The sequence below is a fragment of the Aulonocara stuartgranti genome, assembly GCF_965226115.1.
Source record: "Aulonocara stuartgranti genome assembly, chromosome: 2".
NCBI lineage: Eukaryota > Metazoa > Chordata > Actinopteri > Cichliformes > Cichlidae > Aulonocara > Aulonocara stuartgranti.
The window spans coordinates 31,277,356-31,295,548 of record NC_138940.1 but is presented as its reverse complement, the minus strand read 5'-3'; the positions used below and the strand labels follow the sequence as shown (position 1 = coordinate 31,295,548).

The 18,193-nt window shown below is 40.1% G+C and overlaps 1 protein-coding gene across 2 annotated transcripts; it reads right to left on the bottom strand.

Annotated features, from left to right (window-relative positions):
* Window positions 1–1,041: 1,041 nt before the first annotated feature.
* On the bottom strand, window positions 1,042–17,525 carry fbxw11a (F-box and WD repeat domain containing 11a). Of its 2 annotated transcripts, none has more exons than XM_082549877.1 (13): window positions 17,360–17,525; window positions 12,370–12,438; window positions 11,397–11,616; window positions 10,865–11,051; window positions 10,527–10,617; window positions 9,927–10,064; window positions 9,300–9,418; window positions 4,937–5,186; window positions 4,609–4,727; window positions 3,337–3,447; window positions 3,179–3,257; window positions 2,527–2,691; window positions 1,042–2,417 (listed from the first exon to the last, which is right to left on the bottom strand). In XM_082549877.1, the coding sequence occupies exons 1-12, from the start codon at window positions 17,396–17,398 to the stop codon at window positions 2,530–2,532; spliced, it is 1,584 nt and encodes a 527-aa protein (XP_082406003.1). In that variant the 5' UTR covers window positions 17,399–17,525; the 3' UTR covers window positions 1,042–2,417; window positions 2,527–2,529. The 2 variants fall into 2 exon arrangements, with proteins under 2 accessions (XP_082406003.1, XP_082406004.1); XM_082549878.1 differs by lacking the exon at window positions 17,360–17,525 and adding an exon at window positions 16,871–17,202.
* Window positions 17,526–18,193: the final 668 nt, after the last annotated feature.

Genomic DNA, 18,193 nt, shown 5'->3' with positions numbered 1-18,193 from the left:
AACATTCTACTATACTGAACTAAACCCAGAAATGAAGAAAACCAACCCCCTCAGCAGGCCACCTCCCCTCCTTCTCTTCCTCCTAGAGAAAACACACTGCACAATAACAAATGTATTATAGATCTCAAATACACTACCCAGAGCTTTGCTAGAAGTCCTCCACTGTAAGCTTTTTAAAGTATACATCCCTCCTTCACAGTTAGTGTTTACAACAGTGGGCATGTGATCTGCTGTAACAGGTTGTTTAGACTCCAAACCTTGCTACCCAACAGTCACAGAGGCACAGACTCATAAACAGATCGGCCTGTAGGAGAAAGCTGAGTTTATACCCCCACCTGGTGGCTGCATTCAATACTTGAACAGTAGCAACAGGGAATACAACCTCACTAGCATGCATTCCTTTTTAGTTGACTATTGAGGCCAAGATGCAAACTGGCTTCCGTTAAATTCAAACTCTCAGCCACTGGCACTCATTTTCTGAACGTCTTCATTAATCGGAGACTGAAATTGATGATCACTAGCAGGGAGAATTGATAATTTCCCCATGGATTTTATGTTAAACATTTTTGTACTCAAATTTTGTGCAGTACCTAATGTACATGTTCCGAACGAGGTGTGCGCTTATAATGCGTGCCATCCTTTTTAATTTTTTAAAATAATAGGAAAAAACCCCCAAAAAACACCATTTCTATTTAGAAAACGCAATAGGGTAAAAGATAAGTACCTATCAAAGGGCTATGTTCCATGTTGACAGACGGCATTTACATGCAGCATTCTTTCAGATTTGCGTGTACTCCAAACAATGTGTCTGCAAGCAATCTGATAGAATACATTAAGTGTCATTGTGTGTAAGGGTATTTTCGGTCCAACGGTTTTCTTGTAGGTAACAACAGCTACTTCCTTCCCATCTAGCCTGCTTACAATATACTTCAGATAAAGGCCTAATGAACTTTCAGTCAGATGGAGAGGCAGTGCAACACACACATACACCACACGTACCATCCACACAGACGAGAACAGATAGACAACTAGACACTCATCCATGTTACAGTTGGCTCAACACTCCACCACTGTCAAGTACTTTATTCACAATAAGGTCATTTTCTTCTTTAAAAAATCATTTTTAATATACAACACAATTTTTGACAAGACAACTCCGTTTACAGCTAAATTTGAGCTCTTGAATTCCAGCTTCTCTCATAACCAAAGCAAGCACGATGATGATGATGATGTAAGGAGAGAAAGATGGTGTGAAAGGGACAGATGGACAAGAGGTCAAGATTAGAAGAAAGAATGAGGAAGAAGACAGAGAAAGAGCAAGAGGGTGGGAAGAAAGGACTACGCTTAGTATGATTTTTTCTTTGTACTAAGAACCAAAAATACTCAAATAAAATTAGAAAATAACAGTAATAAAAAAACGAAAAGAGTTTAAGAAAAAAAAAAAAAAAAAAGAGCAGAGGTGTACCAGGATGCTGTATCCAAGGCACCCTCACATGCATGTCTGTGACGCTTCTGCTCCGTTCTGCCATTTCACAAGTCCACATACACACACACACTCTTGCAAACTTTGAGTGTGTATGTGCGCGCACCCCCATATTCCAAACGAGTGTGCATCTCTGGAGGTTGGGGAGAGGGAGCGTAGGAAGGGTGGGGTGGGTGGAGAGAAAGAGAGAGACAGGGAGACATAAGAGAGAGTGAAAGGGAGGAAGGGATGCAATCCCAAACACTTCTCCCTCCATCCCTCCTTCACTCCCTCCAGCTCCCATCCTTCCCTTCTTTCCTAGAGCTGAGTAAAGAGTCTCTGTCTCCCGCATCACAGCTCCGGTCATCCTCTGTCCAACTGTGCCACTGTGCGTGTACATATGTGTGTCTGTGTGTGCGCGCGCGCGTGTGTCTATGTAATATATATTTATAAATATATATCTATAAGCGATTCCATATCAGTGGAAACCAGTTTTGGCTGGGACTGAAAACTGAGGAGAAGCAGCTGCTTTAAGTTTGTATCAAGGGGACAAAAAAAAAAAAAAAAAAAAAAAAAGGGGGGGGGGGGGGGCTTGTGACTTATATAGGGTCTAAGTTAATACTGTCATTAGTGTACTTTACAAAACATAAATTAGTAGTAGAAGGTGAGCTTCTTGGGAGCGCTGCATTGGTTTTGTAGTAGGGAATCCTCAACAGTGTTGACCTGTGTGTGTGTGTGTATATATATATATGTCGCTTTACTGGGCAGGCAATGGGCACAAGCTTAGAGTCTGTCAGAACTGGCAGAGAGGAGGAGGTGGTGGGGTCTGAGTGGGAGATGGACAGAGAGATGACAAGGAGGAACGAGAAGAGATGGGCTCCTTTCCATGACGGATGCACCGATCAACCAATCAGCCCTGGGTTCCTCCAAGAAAGGGTACGGTTGATGGTGACACCTGGGAGAGAAAGCCAGAGTGTCACACAGGTGGGTCTGCACCACAAGGGTAAACACAGAATGCTGGATTTTTATAGAAAGGTTTTACAGTGCCAGGTGTCGCTAGGTACCTGCTATCTAGAAATATACGTGTAGGTACGCGAAGGAGACCGTCCCTCTGACTGGCCGTTGGTTGAGACGTTCAGGAAGTCCCATATCAGAATGGTGTCGTCGTGAGAACTGCTGATGATCTGAAACTCATCAAACTGCAGACGGAACACGCGACCAGAGTGCTCCTGAAAACACAACAAATTAGGAAATAATTTTTACATAATTAGCACACAGAGCTAGATTATTAAAAGAACTACTGTTCTCCATAAATTAAAGAGGCCCGACTAGAAGTTCAAGCAATGGGTTTTCCACCAGAGTCACACAGTTAATTTGTAATGAATCATCCATGCCCAGTGCTCCACACACACACACACACACACAATAAAGAGCAATAAGATTTAGTGGAGAGTATTTTCAAGAGCATTCATAATGTTTTTTGTTTGTTTTAGGTGAATGTACAAACTAATATCTGGATGGTGACTACGTTGAATATCAACAAATACGCACATTAAATGTAGTGACATTTACTGGTAGTTAAAATTATCCAAATTAAAAATTTCCTTGTATTTTTAGTATAAAAAAGGCAAACATCTACATTTTTCCCCTCCCCCAGAGGTGCTGCACTCACATCATTAGTCAGACACTTGGGGATGCTAAATCGCTGTTACTCACCACTAGAGTGCGCAGACATAATGTGCTGGCTGGGGCTCGTGGGTCCAGGGCTGCCTGCAGGTCCCATACCTTAATTTTGCTGCACGGTACATCAAAATGTCACAAAACAAACCCAAAACAAAAGTCTGTGCACAAAACGGTGTATTTACATGACTTACCCGTCGTAGGCGCCGCTGACAATCCTTTTGTTGTCAAAGCGAATGCAGCGCACCAACTCCTCGTGACCTTCCAACACTCGTAAGCATGCCCCGCACTCTATGTCCCATAACCTGCAGAAAGAGAAGCCTTTGTAAACAAACACCAAGATCCAGACCCTGCAGTTTTTACACAGCAATCATTCCAAACACTGACAAGTCAAACTGGGACTTTTAAACTTTCAGCTCACTTGTTGAGAGAAAAAGAAATTGCTAATGCTTGTAAATAAAGTGTTCATGTTAAATTCAGCTAAAATATTACAACCTTTGAAACTGACAGACTTCAAACAGACAACTAACAGTTGTGCATAACTCCTTATGTTTAAGTCAGTCACGAAGCCACAATCTAGTTGCCAAATAAAGTGACTGCTAAGACCAAAGACTCAATATTTATCCATTTGCCCTAACGTGTTTGCTGATTGTGTATTATGCTGATGCAATCACAATTCCTTTCGCTGTGCCTTCACATAAAAATCTCACCTGTGAAAACTGCAAGTTAAGAAATAGAAATGCAACACATTATTGACATTGAGCTTTGGAACCAAATTCTACTGTACATCAAAAATCCATCAAAATAACAGAACAAAGCTTCAAAGATTTCTCAACTGCAATCAGTTTGTAGTACTGCAGGGATTCAAATAAGACACAGCGACTAGGACTGAGCTGTTAGGTGACAGATTGCAGGTAAGAGTCAGGTGATTGGGGGCACATCTCCAAGAGGTACCTAAGATTTCCACTTATGTACACCACAAAAATAATAATGCTGATGGCTGCTCACAGAATGACGCCACACCTAAGTATTTAACAAATATGTCTGTTGCCAAAACTGAGCATAAACAAGCCAACTCTGGGATCTTCATTACACTGGCTGCCCTCTACACTCATGCTGTCATTTGATGGTGAATACAAATAAAAGAAGATGTAAACATAACTGAACAAACATATCAGACATTCTTTTTTGCATACTCAATCATAAACTCAGCTACTGTAATCTTGCCCCATCAGGAGACTGAACACGTTAGCCAGACATTTAATTTATGTAAGAGGTGTTTAATGGTGAAACATTGACAGGTATTCTACATAATCCCAAATTACTTTGCTTCTTTGCTTGCCTGTATTACTTAGCATGACTTTATCTGCTAACAAAGGCCGTGGTTTTAACTGACTACCGGATTTTAAATTAGAGGACATATGTTTGCTAGTTTAGCCATGAATTTCACACACACACACACATACCGAATTGTGTTGTCAGATGAGCCACTAACCACCAAACGATCTCTGTATTGTAGACAGGCAATTCCCCGCTTGTGACCATTTAGAGTACGAACAAACTCACAGGTGCTGGTGCTCCATACCTACACAGGGGGACAACACAAAGTTTACAATATTTAAGGAAAATTTTAGTTGGAGGGTTTTTAATCATGTACATCTGTTCTACTGATAAATAAAACTAAAAAACTCTGACATCAAATTAATCCAAATTTTATCAGATGGATAATATTTCTGTAAAAGAAAAAGAAAGATGAAATGATTTGTAAAGGAACATTTCTCTAACTGTCGTCACCTTAATAGTGCGGTCCCCTGAGGCAGACACAATGTATTTGTCGTCAAAGTCAACCACATTGACGGCAGCCCGATGTCCCACCAGGACGCGGCGTAGACTGATGTCAGTAGGCGAGGCCATATCCCAGACTGCAATTGAACGGTCCTTGGAGCAGGTGACCATCAACCCATTTGCAAAACGCAGATGAAGAACTGCCTCATTGTGGTGGATCAGTGTGTTCAGCACCTCACCCGTCGTTACCTCCCACACCCTGTAGAGTGGAGGGAGACGTCAGCAGGGTCGAATGTTAAAGGCAAAGGTGACAGAAAGAGGAAGAAAACAGAACATGGCAAGAAGGAAAAACAGACATGTCAAGGGACGGGGTGTAAAAACAAAGAAAGAAGAAATGACACAGTGGAAAATGATTGAAGGAAAGAAAAATGAGATGGGGGCAACAGGAAGAGAGGTCAAAAAGGAGATGGAAAGGACATGGAAGAAAAACAAAGGAAAATGAAAAACAATAGAGACACACGAGATTTTAGGTTTTTTTTCTAGATTTGTAATAGAGAGTATTTCACACTTCAGACATGTACATACAGTGAGCTGTACTAAGGCGCCAAGAGTCAAACGCACAACACTCTGGAAAAGCTGACAACCAATCCCACAAACAAAGTGCCTGTCAAACTGTTGCTAAGGAAGTGAAGTCACATTTTCCTTGGATACTGCCCAGTGAGTACGCCTGAAGTGTGAAGTAATAAGAGAAATAATGTTGCGCTTCTGTGTGCAGTAGCCAAGCAAGTGTCAACCTATACACAACAAGCCAAGACGTTCAATATCTGCAATGAAATGCATCCAACTATCTCCAATAAAAACAGTAAAACGAATTTATTTTGATAGGATATATGCTAAAGTTTTTATATTCAATTTCTTAGATGCACAACACCAGCTGTAGTCATGACCGGCTGTGAAACAAGCACACATTAGGATTCCTCAATACATGCAGAAAGTATTTTGAGCATTCTAAGCTTTTACAAGACGGATGGGATGCTGTTAGAAAAGCACATTTACCAAACATATTACTAAATGATGTCAAATTAACATAAAAAAAAGAAAAAATACATAAGACTACTAAAAATCTCCAGGAGCTCTCATTTTCTCTTGCAGTCCAAAGACATGCAAGTTATGTTAGCTGGGAATATTAACCTGGCTGTAAGTGTGGACATGAGACAAGGATTTCAAGCTCATAGCATAAACTGCTGCTGTGTAGATGGGAGAACAGTGTAAAGGATTCTGAGTGGTTGCTTTTTCTTTCTAATCCAATTGGAGCTCTTTGCTGGAAAAAAGTCCAGGTTCTAGGTCATGTTCTTACGCTGAATTTTATGTTTTACTTTGGATGCATCAGTAACCAATCTAAGAGATCTAAAAGAAAATGCAGAGAAAAAACAAAACAAAAACAAACAAACAAAAAAAAAAAAAAAACAAAACAAACCCTGTACCACATAGGATCTATCGCACATGTGTCAAAGTCAAGGCCCACGGGCCACATCTGGCCTGGCGTACATTTATATCCGGCCCGCGAGATTATTTTATATAGATGTACTATGTACCATGTTATGCATGGCCCGGCGATATGAGGCACTAATAATATACAAACTACAGATCCCATAATGCAGCGCTGCAGCCTCCTTGCTGAACGCTAGGCTAACTGGGAACATTCCCGCGTCAATCAAGTCCAACTTCTGTTACTGCGAAGCTAGCCGCTCACAATGGTGGAGAGAAAAGTTGATTCTGAAAGCAGAGCCTTTCAGCACCAGTGGGTGACTGAATATGTGTTTACAGACATTGCTGGTAAACCCATGTGTCTTATTAGTGGAACTAATGTGGCTGTAATTAAGGAATTTAATTTAAGACTGCACTACGAGACAAAACGTCAGGATAAGCTGAAAAACCTAAATGCAGAAACTACAGAAAGTAGAAGAGCTAAAGAAGAATCTGACATTTCAGCAGACATTTTTCACCAGAGCAAAATCGCAAAGTGAAGCTGTTGTGAAAGCAAGTTTTATTGTAGCAGATGAGCCAAATCAGCCTGCATGATGAAGGTGTGTGACGTCTTGTGTCCAGACAAAACGCAGATTTTGGCAAATGTGAGCCCGAGGAGAAATACAATTGCTGATCGGGTTTGTGAGATGGCCACTGATTTAACTCATTCACTGCCATTGACGTCTATAGACGTCAATTACGTTTTTCAATGGGAGGGGCTAGAATACAACCTCGGGCAGCTTGTCAGTGAAAACTGAAGCCCACCAGCAGTAAAAGTAGACCTGCAAGGAGGTGCAGGGTTTGCGCACGTAAGGGATTGCGCAGTGAGACAAAAATGTGGTGCAAGTCTTGTTGTGTGCCCTTGCATCCCGGAAAGTGTTATAATGATTACCACACAAAAGTGAATTATTCATTGTGAATAAATGTTTCACTATGTACATTTTATTTTTCCATATATTTGTAAATAAATTGTTTTGATAAAACAAAACCTTTCTCAGTGTTATTTCTGTTTTATAGAAGTGAAAAACTATTTTATATGTTAGAGGTGTCACAAAGCAAGAAATATTAGTGTCAAAGGCACTTTTCTGCTTGAAATGTATTTTTCACAAAAAGCTCGTTTTCTCCCTTTTTTTGGTCAAAACAGGCATTTTTGGTGGAACCCACCTCTCCTCTACAGCTGATTACTAAAGAATGGAAAATGGTAGAAACAAGCTTTTTTTTTTTGGATGAAAGAAGAGAGTCTGTTCTTCATTTTGGTAGGTTCAGCGTTTATATGATCATAACACACAGTTTTCTGTGGCTCTTCATAAATGAGTAAAAATGCTCAAAAACCCTGGCAGTGGGGAGTTACCTGATTTGAAAATGGCTGGCAGTGAATGAGTTAAGAACACAGTTGTGTGAAAGAAGCAAAAACTTCATTGCATACTCTCTTGCTATGGATGAGAGTATAGACATGCATTGCACAGCTGACCATCTTCATCCATGGAGAGGAAATATTGAACATTAAATCGATGCACGGGACAACGACAGGAGAAGCCTTTTTTTTTTTTTTTTTTTTTTTAACGTATATCAAAGTGTAACCGACATGAAACTGCCCTGGGACAAACTTGTTGGACTTACAACAGATGGAGCGCCGGTGTTGTGCGGTGAAAAAAAGCGGACTAGTCGGCAGGATGCGAGTAAAGATGTAAGAGGAGAAATGTACTGGTGAGTTAACAGCATATCACTGCATCATACACCAGGAAACGTTGTGTGGTAAAGTCCTAAAAATGGAGCATGTAATGATCACCGTAACACAATCGTGGGATGTGTGGGAAATAGATTCAGAGTTTGCCGACATTCCTTATCATACAGAGGTCCGTTGGCTGAGTTGGGGAAAAGTTCTCAATAGAGTTTTTGAGCTCAGCAAGGAAATCTGTCAGTTCATGGACATGGCATGTATGATGCAGTGAAGGCATTTCAAGTGAAGCTGTCACAAATGCACTAGTGCAACCTGCCTCACTTTCCCTGTTGCAAAGTAATGTTGAACCAAGTCAGCGCACTTTGCTGAACTGCACCTGTGCAGATTCAGATGGAGCTGCAGTGTAATGATACACTCAAGGCAAAGTACGACAATGAATGGCCCGCACAGTTTATTAGTTCCATTCCTGAAGCAATGTCCCAGCTCCGTCTACATGCGGCTCCAACCTTGTGTATGCTTTCATTTATTTTTTCTGGGGTTTCTGGCAGCATGTTCATATTTCTAACTTGCATAATTTTGACAGGATATATTTTTATGAAGAGCAAAATATTTAAAGTTAAAGTTCATTTTTTTAAGTTTATTTAATCTGGAATAATATTCCTGTCTGTTTTTATTCATATTTATTTTTAAAATACATTGTTTTAGTGTGTTCAATAAATCTTTATCTTGTTTGGCCAGCGACCTAAAGTGTGCCTTGAGTTTTGGCCCCCTGTGCAATTGAGTTTGACAGCCCTGTCCTATGGCTTTAAACCAACTTCCAATTATCTACATAGATATCCATGCCATGGGATTGTAAAAAAAGAAAAAAGAAAAAAGAAAAAAAAAGGTTTATAAAAAAAAGAAGAAGGTTATTTTCAGATATTTGCCTGCCTTTTGAGACCGTTTTTAAAATGTTAAAGTTATGAGTGTTGAAACTGAAACTGTAGCACAAGCAGAAGTAAATATAGAGATACGATGTATTCATACTGAGTGGTATCCTCTGCTTTATTCAGACTTCCACAACTTTCTCTTCTGTAACTTGAACCATTTGTTCAGCTTGCTGACATAGCTTTGACCTACTCCAAAAAACACCCTGTGTTATTTCTGGAAAAAGATGCGCTGTACCTGACAGTTGAGTCAGAAGACCCGGTCACAATGACTCTCTCATCATACTGGAGACACAATACTGAGCCTGTGTGACCGGTCAGTATCTTCAGACACTCCAGAGTCTGTTTATCCCAGATCTAAAAGGAGCACAAAAAAAAAAACAAAAAAACAAAACAAAAAAAAAAAAATGGAAGATATGAGTGAAGCACAGGAAGATTTAGACAAAGAAAGAATTTTTTTTTTTTTTTTTAAAAGAATGCAGATTTGGGTCATGCTAAGAATGGCCCAGTCTCACAGCAGCATTCATGCCCCATTTCCCTACTGCTGCACTGATGTGCATAAGAGCCATTCAGCTGTTCCCTTGCTGTGCGTCAGCCTCCTACATAACAATAAGATGACAAATCTGCTCTTCTCCTCCCCTATCCACCCCTTCTCTTCATCCTCATCTTCTTGCAGGCCCCTCACAGGCAGACAGATAAGTGGAACACACAGCATGCCTGGAGTTGAGACTTTCTTTCCTATAATTCACTTGTTCTCTGTCTCACTCTGCTGGTCCAGACCAACACCACACACAGTAAGATGGTAAGCCATAAAGAGAAAAAACACAAGAATAATATGTTTTATTTATAACCAAGTCTCGGTTACCTTGATTGAATTGTCCCTAAGGCCACTGATGATCTTGTCGTCATCGTACTGGAGACAATAAACCCCTTTACTGTTTTCTGAGCGACACTGAATCCTCTGCAAGTTGTGTCTGCCACATCGCCAATTAGCCTCAATAGTCTAGATGGAAAGAGAAACAAAGAGGTCTGTAACAGATGCAACATCTACCACGCTACAAAATGGTTTCAGCATTATTGTGATGATAATTTAACACGAAAACAATAAATCATCTTTTCATTTATTACTCATAATCAAGAAGTATTTGTACAAGTGTAGCAAAATGTGAACGTGAAAATAAAACTTTAGACATTAATCATTCGAGGATAATTACATTCACATTGCTCTTTGCTGAATCCAAAATAATAATCCATGTAAAGCTCAGTAACTAATTGTTATTTTCAAACTTATACAGTTATGCCTATAAATGGTTTGCTTACTTAAGTCCATTTTTTTAAAATCATGATGACAAATAATATCTGGTGCAATAATACAAACTGATAAAAAAAAAAAAAAAAAAAAAAAAAAAAAATCGAAGGTCATAAAAATAATGAGAATGTAATCACGTTAGGCGTTATGACTTACCTCTATATCTTGAATGATCTTGGGATAGAGGGAGTGATAGTAGGAGTTGGGTGGGATTTCTGAGGTGCGGTTCTTGAACAGATATTTCTCCCTGGGGGGGAAGAGAGAGAGAGAATGACACTCTCCTTTGTGCACTGGGAATTTCTGCATGTGAAGCACACACTAAAGCCCAACCAAGGATAACCTTTCCACTTTATCCTCAGGCTTTCCTGTATGTAAAATTAACCTTTTACATTTTTTTTACCCATATTTTAAACAGATTTCTTTCAATACACATTACAATATCATTTTCATTTTCTTATTAACCTGCATCTGGGAGTGCCTGCATTCGGTCTTACCACTGGTGTCTCTCGGACAGGCCTTTCCAGAGCGGATCAGTTCGGACCATGCGTTCAATGAGCTTCTTCCACAGCATACCCTCAGAGATGACCCTCTGCCACTCCTTACATACCAGCTCTGCTGCACACAGCGAGCGTGCATCCAGGAAAGACAGGATGTTCTCCGCTATGTGATCCAAGCCTTGGGCTAGACAGAGGGGGAAAAGAGATGACCAAGTGCAAGCAGTGACATTACCTCACCTCGTTAGTTTATCTGTCCCCAGAGCTCATTTATTCTGAATTGTTCAAAGACAATCAATAAATCAAGTTGCGTTTATTCCTTTAAAATGCTTCTAAAAGGTTAAAAAGGGTTTTATGTTTCTGTTTACCTTTTAAAATAAAAAAAATAAAATTTATACACACATATATACACACAGTTGGGTGGTCAAAGACTTTTTGACCACCCAACTTTGTTGAGCTACGATGCCGTTAGGGAAGATGCACGTCATGCAAAACCTGTGGGTAACAAACATCCACCAATCTCTGTTGGTACCTGGCAGCGCAGTAATGAAATCCCTCTGCAGCATTGGTTTGAGGTAGGAATTGATGTGGCCGTGCTGGTAGTGGCACATACGGGAAATCAGGCGCTCAACAAACTCCACCTGCTCGGCCTCCGACCACTGGTCAAACAGGGCGATGCAATGCTCCTTCTCCTTCTCATAGTTCCCCTCTGACGGGCGTTTACGAGATCCCACAACAGGACCGTTACTAAGCTGTAAATATCAGGAGCACATGAAGATTAAATGTCTAGTTGTGTTAGACTGAGAAGATGTTGATAAATAGTCACATAATGCAAATCCAGTCAGTTAAATCTTTCAGGCTCCTGCTGTGACACAGGAAATCATTTCAACTGTATACCAAACTTTGAGCAGCAGCTCATTTTTGTATGAAGAGAAAATGCTGACTGGGAGTGTCACCTGTGGATTGGTGAACTTACTTGAAGTTCTTCAGTGCATAGTTTCCCAGCTAACACCATGGCATTAAAAAAAATTTGAACTCAAATGTAGTTTTTCAAGTAATGCAATCTAATGTTACTAAATGATTTTATTTTTCCCGTCTAGAAAGCTTTCTAAATAAAAATAAATACATTGAGGCAAAAAAGGTGGGGGAGACACCGAAGCTCAAAGTTGCTGTGCTTATTGAAGCCCATGTATAGGCGTGAATGAAGGGGATTAATGCTGCCCAAAGTTCAAAATAAATTTTTACTGCCACGCAATAAAGCTCCAGACACACAGTAGAGAGAAAGAGAGAGAGACTGATTAGTGGTGTTTTCATTTGAACTGCAGCAAGAGACAACAAAACCTTTCATGTAAATATCAAAGGTTACTGTATTTTAAGAATCCAAAAAGGTCCAAATCGTAATAGTTTTAAAGTCAGCTGAAGCTTTAACAAAAGTTAAAACAATTCTTAAATAATAAACCATACCAATGTTGTATGTACATTTGAAATAGTGTAATAAAGCACACCTTGAGAACTGTATTCTTCTTTGGCGACAGATCGTCCACAAGGTTCTGTGACTCCATCCCTGATGTGTTCTGTGGATAAAGAACAAAACAAAGACGTGCCCCAGGTTAGTGTTTCATTCTCACTCAGTCTGTGTTTAAAGGCACTTTCAGAGCTGGGACAGCAGTGTGGATAGCGTTTGGCGCAAGAATGCAACAAACACAGCCAAGGAGGGGGTAACCATCAAGTTTCTGAGACGTGCCCGCACAAACAGCCTTGCGCGCACGCACACACGCACGCGCACACACGCACACAAAGTGAGGAAAGAAAAGAAAATAAGAAAAGAGAAAAAGCGCTGCAACAAAGAATCTATCCTCTTGCTTGTCTGTGATGTGGGTCAAATAGTCTGGACAGGAAATTAAAAGGCAAAATCTTGGGTATGTCACTGGCACTCAGCTCAGGTATAACTGTAATAAAAGAGATATTGGTCTTTGAGAAACAAATGATAGAAAGAAAATAAGATTAAGCTATTTCTAGCATCCTTTGTAAATTGACTGCAAACATGCTATAGAAACTTTAATACTAACATTGTTATCCACAGCTCATGTACTGACATGTTCTGTACATTCAACTAAAACTATTAGACTCCTTAGAGTATGTATATTTGTTTGGAAGCCAAAGGCAGACAGCAATTGTTATTCCTAATTAGACCCATCCAGCAAAAATCTCAGACCAACTGTACTCTTGGGGGCTCCTGGTTTATCATTTAGAGTTGTTAAAAATACGAACTGCTGATGTTATGAGGCTTGTTTCTACTCTGTAAGATTAACAGTTTAATAAAAAAATTTAAAAAAAAAAAAAAAAAAAAAAGCATATTCCTGAGCTAACAGGCCTTCACAACAAACTGTACACTCAGCAAAAATAAAAAAGCAAAAACCATCTAAATCATATCTACATTTGAAACACACCAATTCATCGATGTAATTTATAGGTTTACTGCTATACTTAATGTTTACATTTTTGTATCCCCAGGTTCCCAAACAGGAAGAGGTGTACCTCAGAGAGGGTCAGAGCTATTGTATACATGTGTGGGTGATGAATGACCCATAGGTATCATCTGAAAACAGTAATGTCAGGGGGGTAAAACAAATCTACAGTGTGTACCTGTTGGTCCATACATTATAAAAGCCCATCTGTTAAAGCTTTTTTCAGGAGCTGAAAAGTTTTCTTTGCAGTATAAACAAGCTCTATCCTGAAAGCTGCTTGCACGGTCATGTAGACACTGTTGTTTATTTTACTTTTTTTATACTTCAAGTGTGAGCTGTTGCAAGTTTGCTCAGTGCAGATAACCATCTTTTGGTGATGCTGCTACAGGAAGAGCTTGAGCAAAATCAACAGAACTGAGTGGCTGCAATCAGTACAACCACACAAACAAAAAGATCCAAATACCAAGACTTTGTACTTGGATTTTTTTCAAGTTCCAAGTCAAATGGGATAAGAAGCCATAATGGTCTTCTCAATTACCAAAGCAGACAGGATAAGAAGCGATGGTGGTCTTACTAGTGTTAATGATCATGCATAGAAGAAAAGAAAAAGCAAAAAGAAATAAAATTCACACACACAAAAAAGACATCAGGTTTAGCTAGGCAGGCAAGCAAGCAAACATGTAGCCTCTCAGAGCTTGAAGGAGGACCCCCACCTCGTCCCTCACACCTCCAGGTAGAAGGAGAGAAAACAATACTCCTCAGTGCATGGTTATTCTCTGGTACCCTTGCATCCCTTCTCTTACCATACCAAAGTACTGAGGAAATAGTTTACTATTCAAACTTGGCATATCCAGATTATTTAATTTTTTTGGTTAAACAAGACAAAGCACTGGCAACTTTATCGTTTTCACTGTTCTGTTTCAAAAGATCTGAAAGTAGTATGTTATACTTTGTATAAATAAAATTACTTTTAAGCAGAGTGTTTGAGGAGGCACCAAAGAAGAACCCAAGAGCAGAGTGCTTCGAACAGGGAGGACAGGACAACGGAAGGTGAGGAGGTAGGAGGGTGAGGGGGTGAGTGGGTGCTGTGTGCACCAAGGTGGTATGAGGAGTTGTGTGGGGTGGGCAAAGAAAAAGTAAAGGGTGAGGAGATGGCAAGGGAGGAGGGGAAAGGAGGAGGAGCAGCAGAATTAAGAGGAGAGAGGCAGAACCTGGTTGTGAGCCCGGGTGGAGGGGATGCTCTGCAGGCACCTGAGTGCACACAAACTCTCAGCCACCGAGGAGCAGCCCAGCCAGAGAGAGCGAGGCACAGAGCACTGTGTGAAAGAGAGAGAGGAAGGGAGGAGGAGAACGAAGTGGACAGGGTGAGGGAGGAAGAGAAAGGGAAGAGCAAGAGAGACGTGGGAAGTAAAGGAGGGGGGGGGGGATGTTGGGAAGTGGAAACCAAAAAGGGTGAGTGAATAGATGGATCAATGAATGGATAGATGGATGGAAGTGGTGGGGAGTGAGAAGCAGGACAAGTGAAGTGTAAATGTGTGTAACGGGACAAAAAGAATGGATAAATAAATACGGTTTGGTTTGAAATTCAGAGGACGTGAGCGTGTAACCATCAAAGGTGGAGAGAGAGGAGGAAGAGAGGTGGGGGATAGTGAGGGGGAAAAACCAGTATTAGAGCTACACACATTGGCACGGTGAGCGCAGGAACACACACCCCGTCACACACAGATACAGACTGATAAACATACACACGGAAGCATTATTAGACATGAACTGGGTGGGGATAGGTAGAGGAGAGGGAGGGGCAATGGTATTAATCGTCAATTAATGTCACTCTCGCTTTGACATGAGCCCCACCCACTGTTCTGCCATCCCCACTCTCATGAGAGGTTAGTGAATAACACTGGGACAAATAAATAAATTAAATTAAACACATGAACACAACCCAGACAAAATTCTCAATTTTCTGTGTAGGTAAACAATTTATGCTCCACTTTGTCTTATTCTTTAGTGTAATTTAATGACTTTAGTCACATGTTAAGCTTTTTTTTCCTTGGTCAAGAAAATTATGACCAAGCGTTGAATTGAAAACCATGGGCTGAATAGATGATAAATAGCTTTTATCACTAGACACATATTCTAAGGCTGTTCAAGCACTTAAATTCAGTTTTAAGTTTTACCATTTACTTCAACTAAAAGGCCAAATTACTACACAAATCATACAAAAAGGTCACTTTATCTACCCACATTGCAATTTAAACCTCCAATTTTTCCAGATAAACTTTTAAGCCCCTTTGTGATGTATGGTGAGATTACCAATTTAAGACAACTTGCTCTTAATTACTGAGGAATGATTTAGGTCATTGATAGATGTTGTACCAAAAAGTGATTATTTGTCAAAGGAAAAAAAAAATATTGCGGATTCTCAAACTGTTGTGAATGGCGTGTTAAAATATAGTTTATCATTCATGAAATATTTTTGACATCAATTTTGTGATTTTTATCCCTCCTTTAAAAAGTCTAATTGAGATTAACAGCATGTTTTTAAGACATCTGGATAAGAAAGCAACAGATATTACAACAAACAACATACCAGCTCTAGAAATGTTTTAAGTGGAAAAAAAGAACTGGCTTGACTATATTTAGAAAGAAGAGCAGGTACAATACTGTAGAGTTATATACTTACAATACACATAATTTCTTTATTTTATAATAGCCCCTTCGTAAATCTTATTGATTACATTTAGCAAGTATATTAGACATAAAAACGAATGCAAACATCTGGGGAATCACTATTTGGCAGACAGCGGCTATAGACACCTGTAATGCTTAAGCAAATGACTCTTTAGTACAAGTACATATTAGGTGCTCTTTTACGAAACTTTTTTTCCAATTTAACAGGACTACATCTTATTATCTACTACGGAATATAAGACATTATTTACTAGGCCCGGCTTTCAACCTTTAATTTGTACAGTACCACTGTATTTCTTGCACAAACCGATAGATCTTCCAAACACGTGTAAACTGAAATTCTTTTAAAGGTCAGTTTCGCTGACATAACAAATCAGATCCTCGTATTAATTGACGTCTTCCTTACGACCACTTTGACCCCACAGAGTAAATGTTAGCGGCTGGTAGGCTACAGTTAGCCTAGCTGGCTAGTTTATCGAGGCAGAAAATCAATATACAATAAACCCAATAGTTTTTGGCAAAATTTAATTGACTAAAAATGAAAATAATACCGTCGTCTTAATTTATGTTTGTGGCTACAAAAATAGTTTTTCTAGACATAGTCAGCAGTTTGTTTTTAAATGTAGAAGTTGGTGTCAAGCAGCGTATTTAGCAAGCTTGCTATTAAGCTAATTGCTAATGCTCGCTAGTGGAGGTAACGCTGTGTGAATGAAAAAGCAATACACTTCCTTCTACGCACTTTAAAAAAATATAAACACACAAGCAACGCATTGTTATGATTTTATCTATGTTCACATAAAGTATAAAAATGTGACTGACACATCATTTATCGAGTAAGTCGTCTTACCCTAAAACTACATGATATAACATCGCGTTGCCCGTAAATTTACGTACTTCACGACATTCTAGTCAGTGTTAGCATGGCGGCTAGCTAAGAATCAGGCAGGGCCCAGTTAAAGTGGCGCAGCGTCACCGCAGTAAACGCTACCCCAAGAATTCTCGTCTGCCTTCGACCGACGATTGCACATCAACCTCTTAATTTTTCCCATTATGTACAAACTGTACCCAAACCAACACAGGTTTTAAATTTATCAGAGAGAGATGTCTAAGACTTGTTAATCAATCCAACCAGTATGCGGAGCATTCGTAGCAAAATGTATCGATAATTTCAGGCCCTCCCTCTGATTTCTGGTTCCCCCTCCTTTTTCCTCCACCTCTCCCGACAAGTCGCTTCAGCCCGTTCCTGGCGTCGAATCGAGCCTCGGCGATTTCCTCAATAAAACACTGACAGCGATCAATTCGGTTGTTCATAATGCCGTATAGAAAAAGATCTTACCACCAGTTCCACCGTTTTGTCCTCCATCTCCTGCTCCATGTTGACGATCCCCCCCGAAACTCGCTATGAAAATGGAAACCCAGCCCTGCGTCGGCGGCCCGCAAATTCAGAGACGTCATCCACTTCGCTCAGCCACACAGCTTTGGTAGGGCAGTGTCAAAAAGGTGGGTGGGGGATGGTAACGCCCATGGACTTTAATAACACGCCGATTGGATAGATTTTGGCTAAGTGGGCGTGGTTTCACCTCTTTGCCTTTTATTGATTGGCCTGCCGTGCTACCAAGGCTTCCCCGGTGACTCCCCCAAACAAAAAGGCAAACTGATGAAGATGCTGTTGCTATCCTGAAGAGGAATACACCAAGGCAAAATCAATCATCCGCATAGCTTTTCTCTGAGATGCTGCAGGATGTTGGCTATTTTAAATATGTGGCATGACAGAAACAGATACTTTATGACGCTTAATTTAAAGTTCTCAAATACACACTTTAGCAAACTCAGGATTATGCATGGGTAAAACAAATTCAACGAAGTAGTGACAGATAATCAAAACTGGTAACAAGAACAACTAACAACCAGAAACCAGTTCAATAGATGAATTAACATTGCAGCTTAAAACCTGAAACTCCATCAATACAGACGCAGGAAAGCCTGGTCCAGATTTTTTGTTTCGTCTTTTAAGCCGAGCAATCCAGACAAGGCAATAAACCAGGATCTTTGGGATAACTTCACCTTAGCTGAACTGTTGTTGCTTTCCTGCGAATCCCTGCGAAGTGTATGGGTTTGAATTACTCACATCCCCAACCCTCCGGTCTATTACGCCATCATTGGTTTAATA

Excerpts from the sequence above, each read along its gene's own strand:
- fbxw11a (XM_082549877.1), bottom strand. The coding sequence starts at position 17,398 with ATGGAGCAGGAGATGGAGGACAAAACGGTGGAACTGGTG. Across the intron at positions 11,052-11,396 it reads TTTCATTACTGCGCTGCCAG|CCCAAGGCTTGGATCACATA; the intron begins GTACCAACAGAG and ends CCCTCTGTCTAG. Across the intron at positions 10,065-10,526 it reads AGATCATTCAAGATATAGAG|ACTATTGAGGCTAATTGGCG; the intron begins GTAAGTCATAAC and ends CTTTCCATCTAG.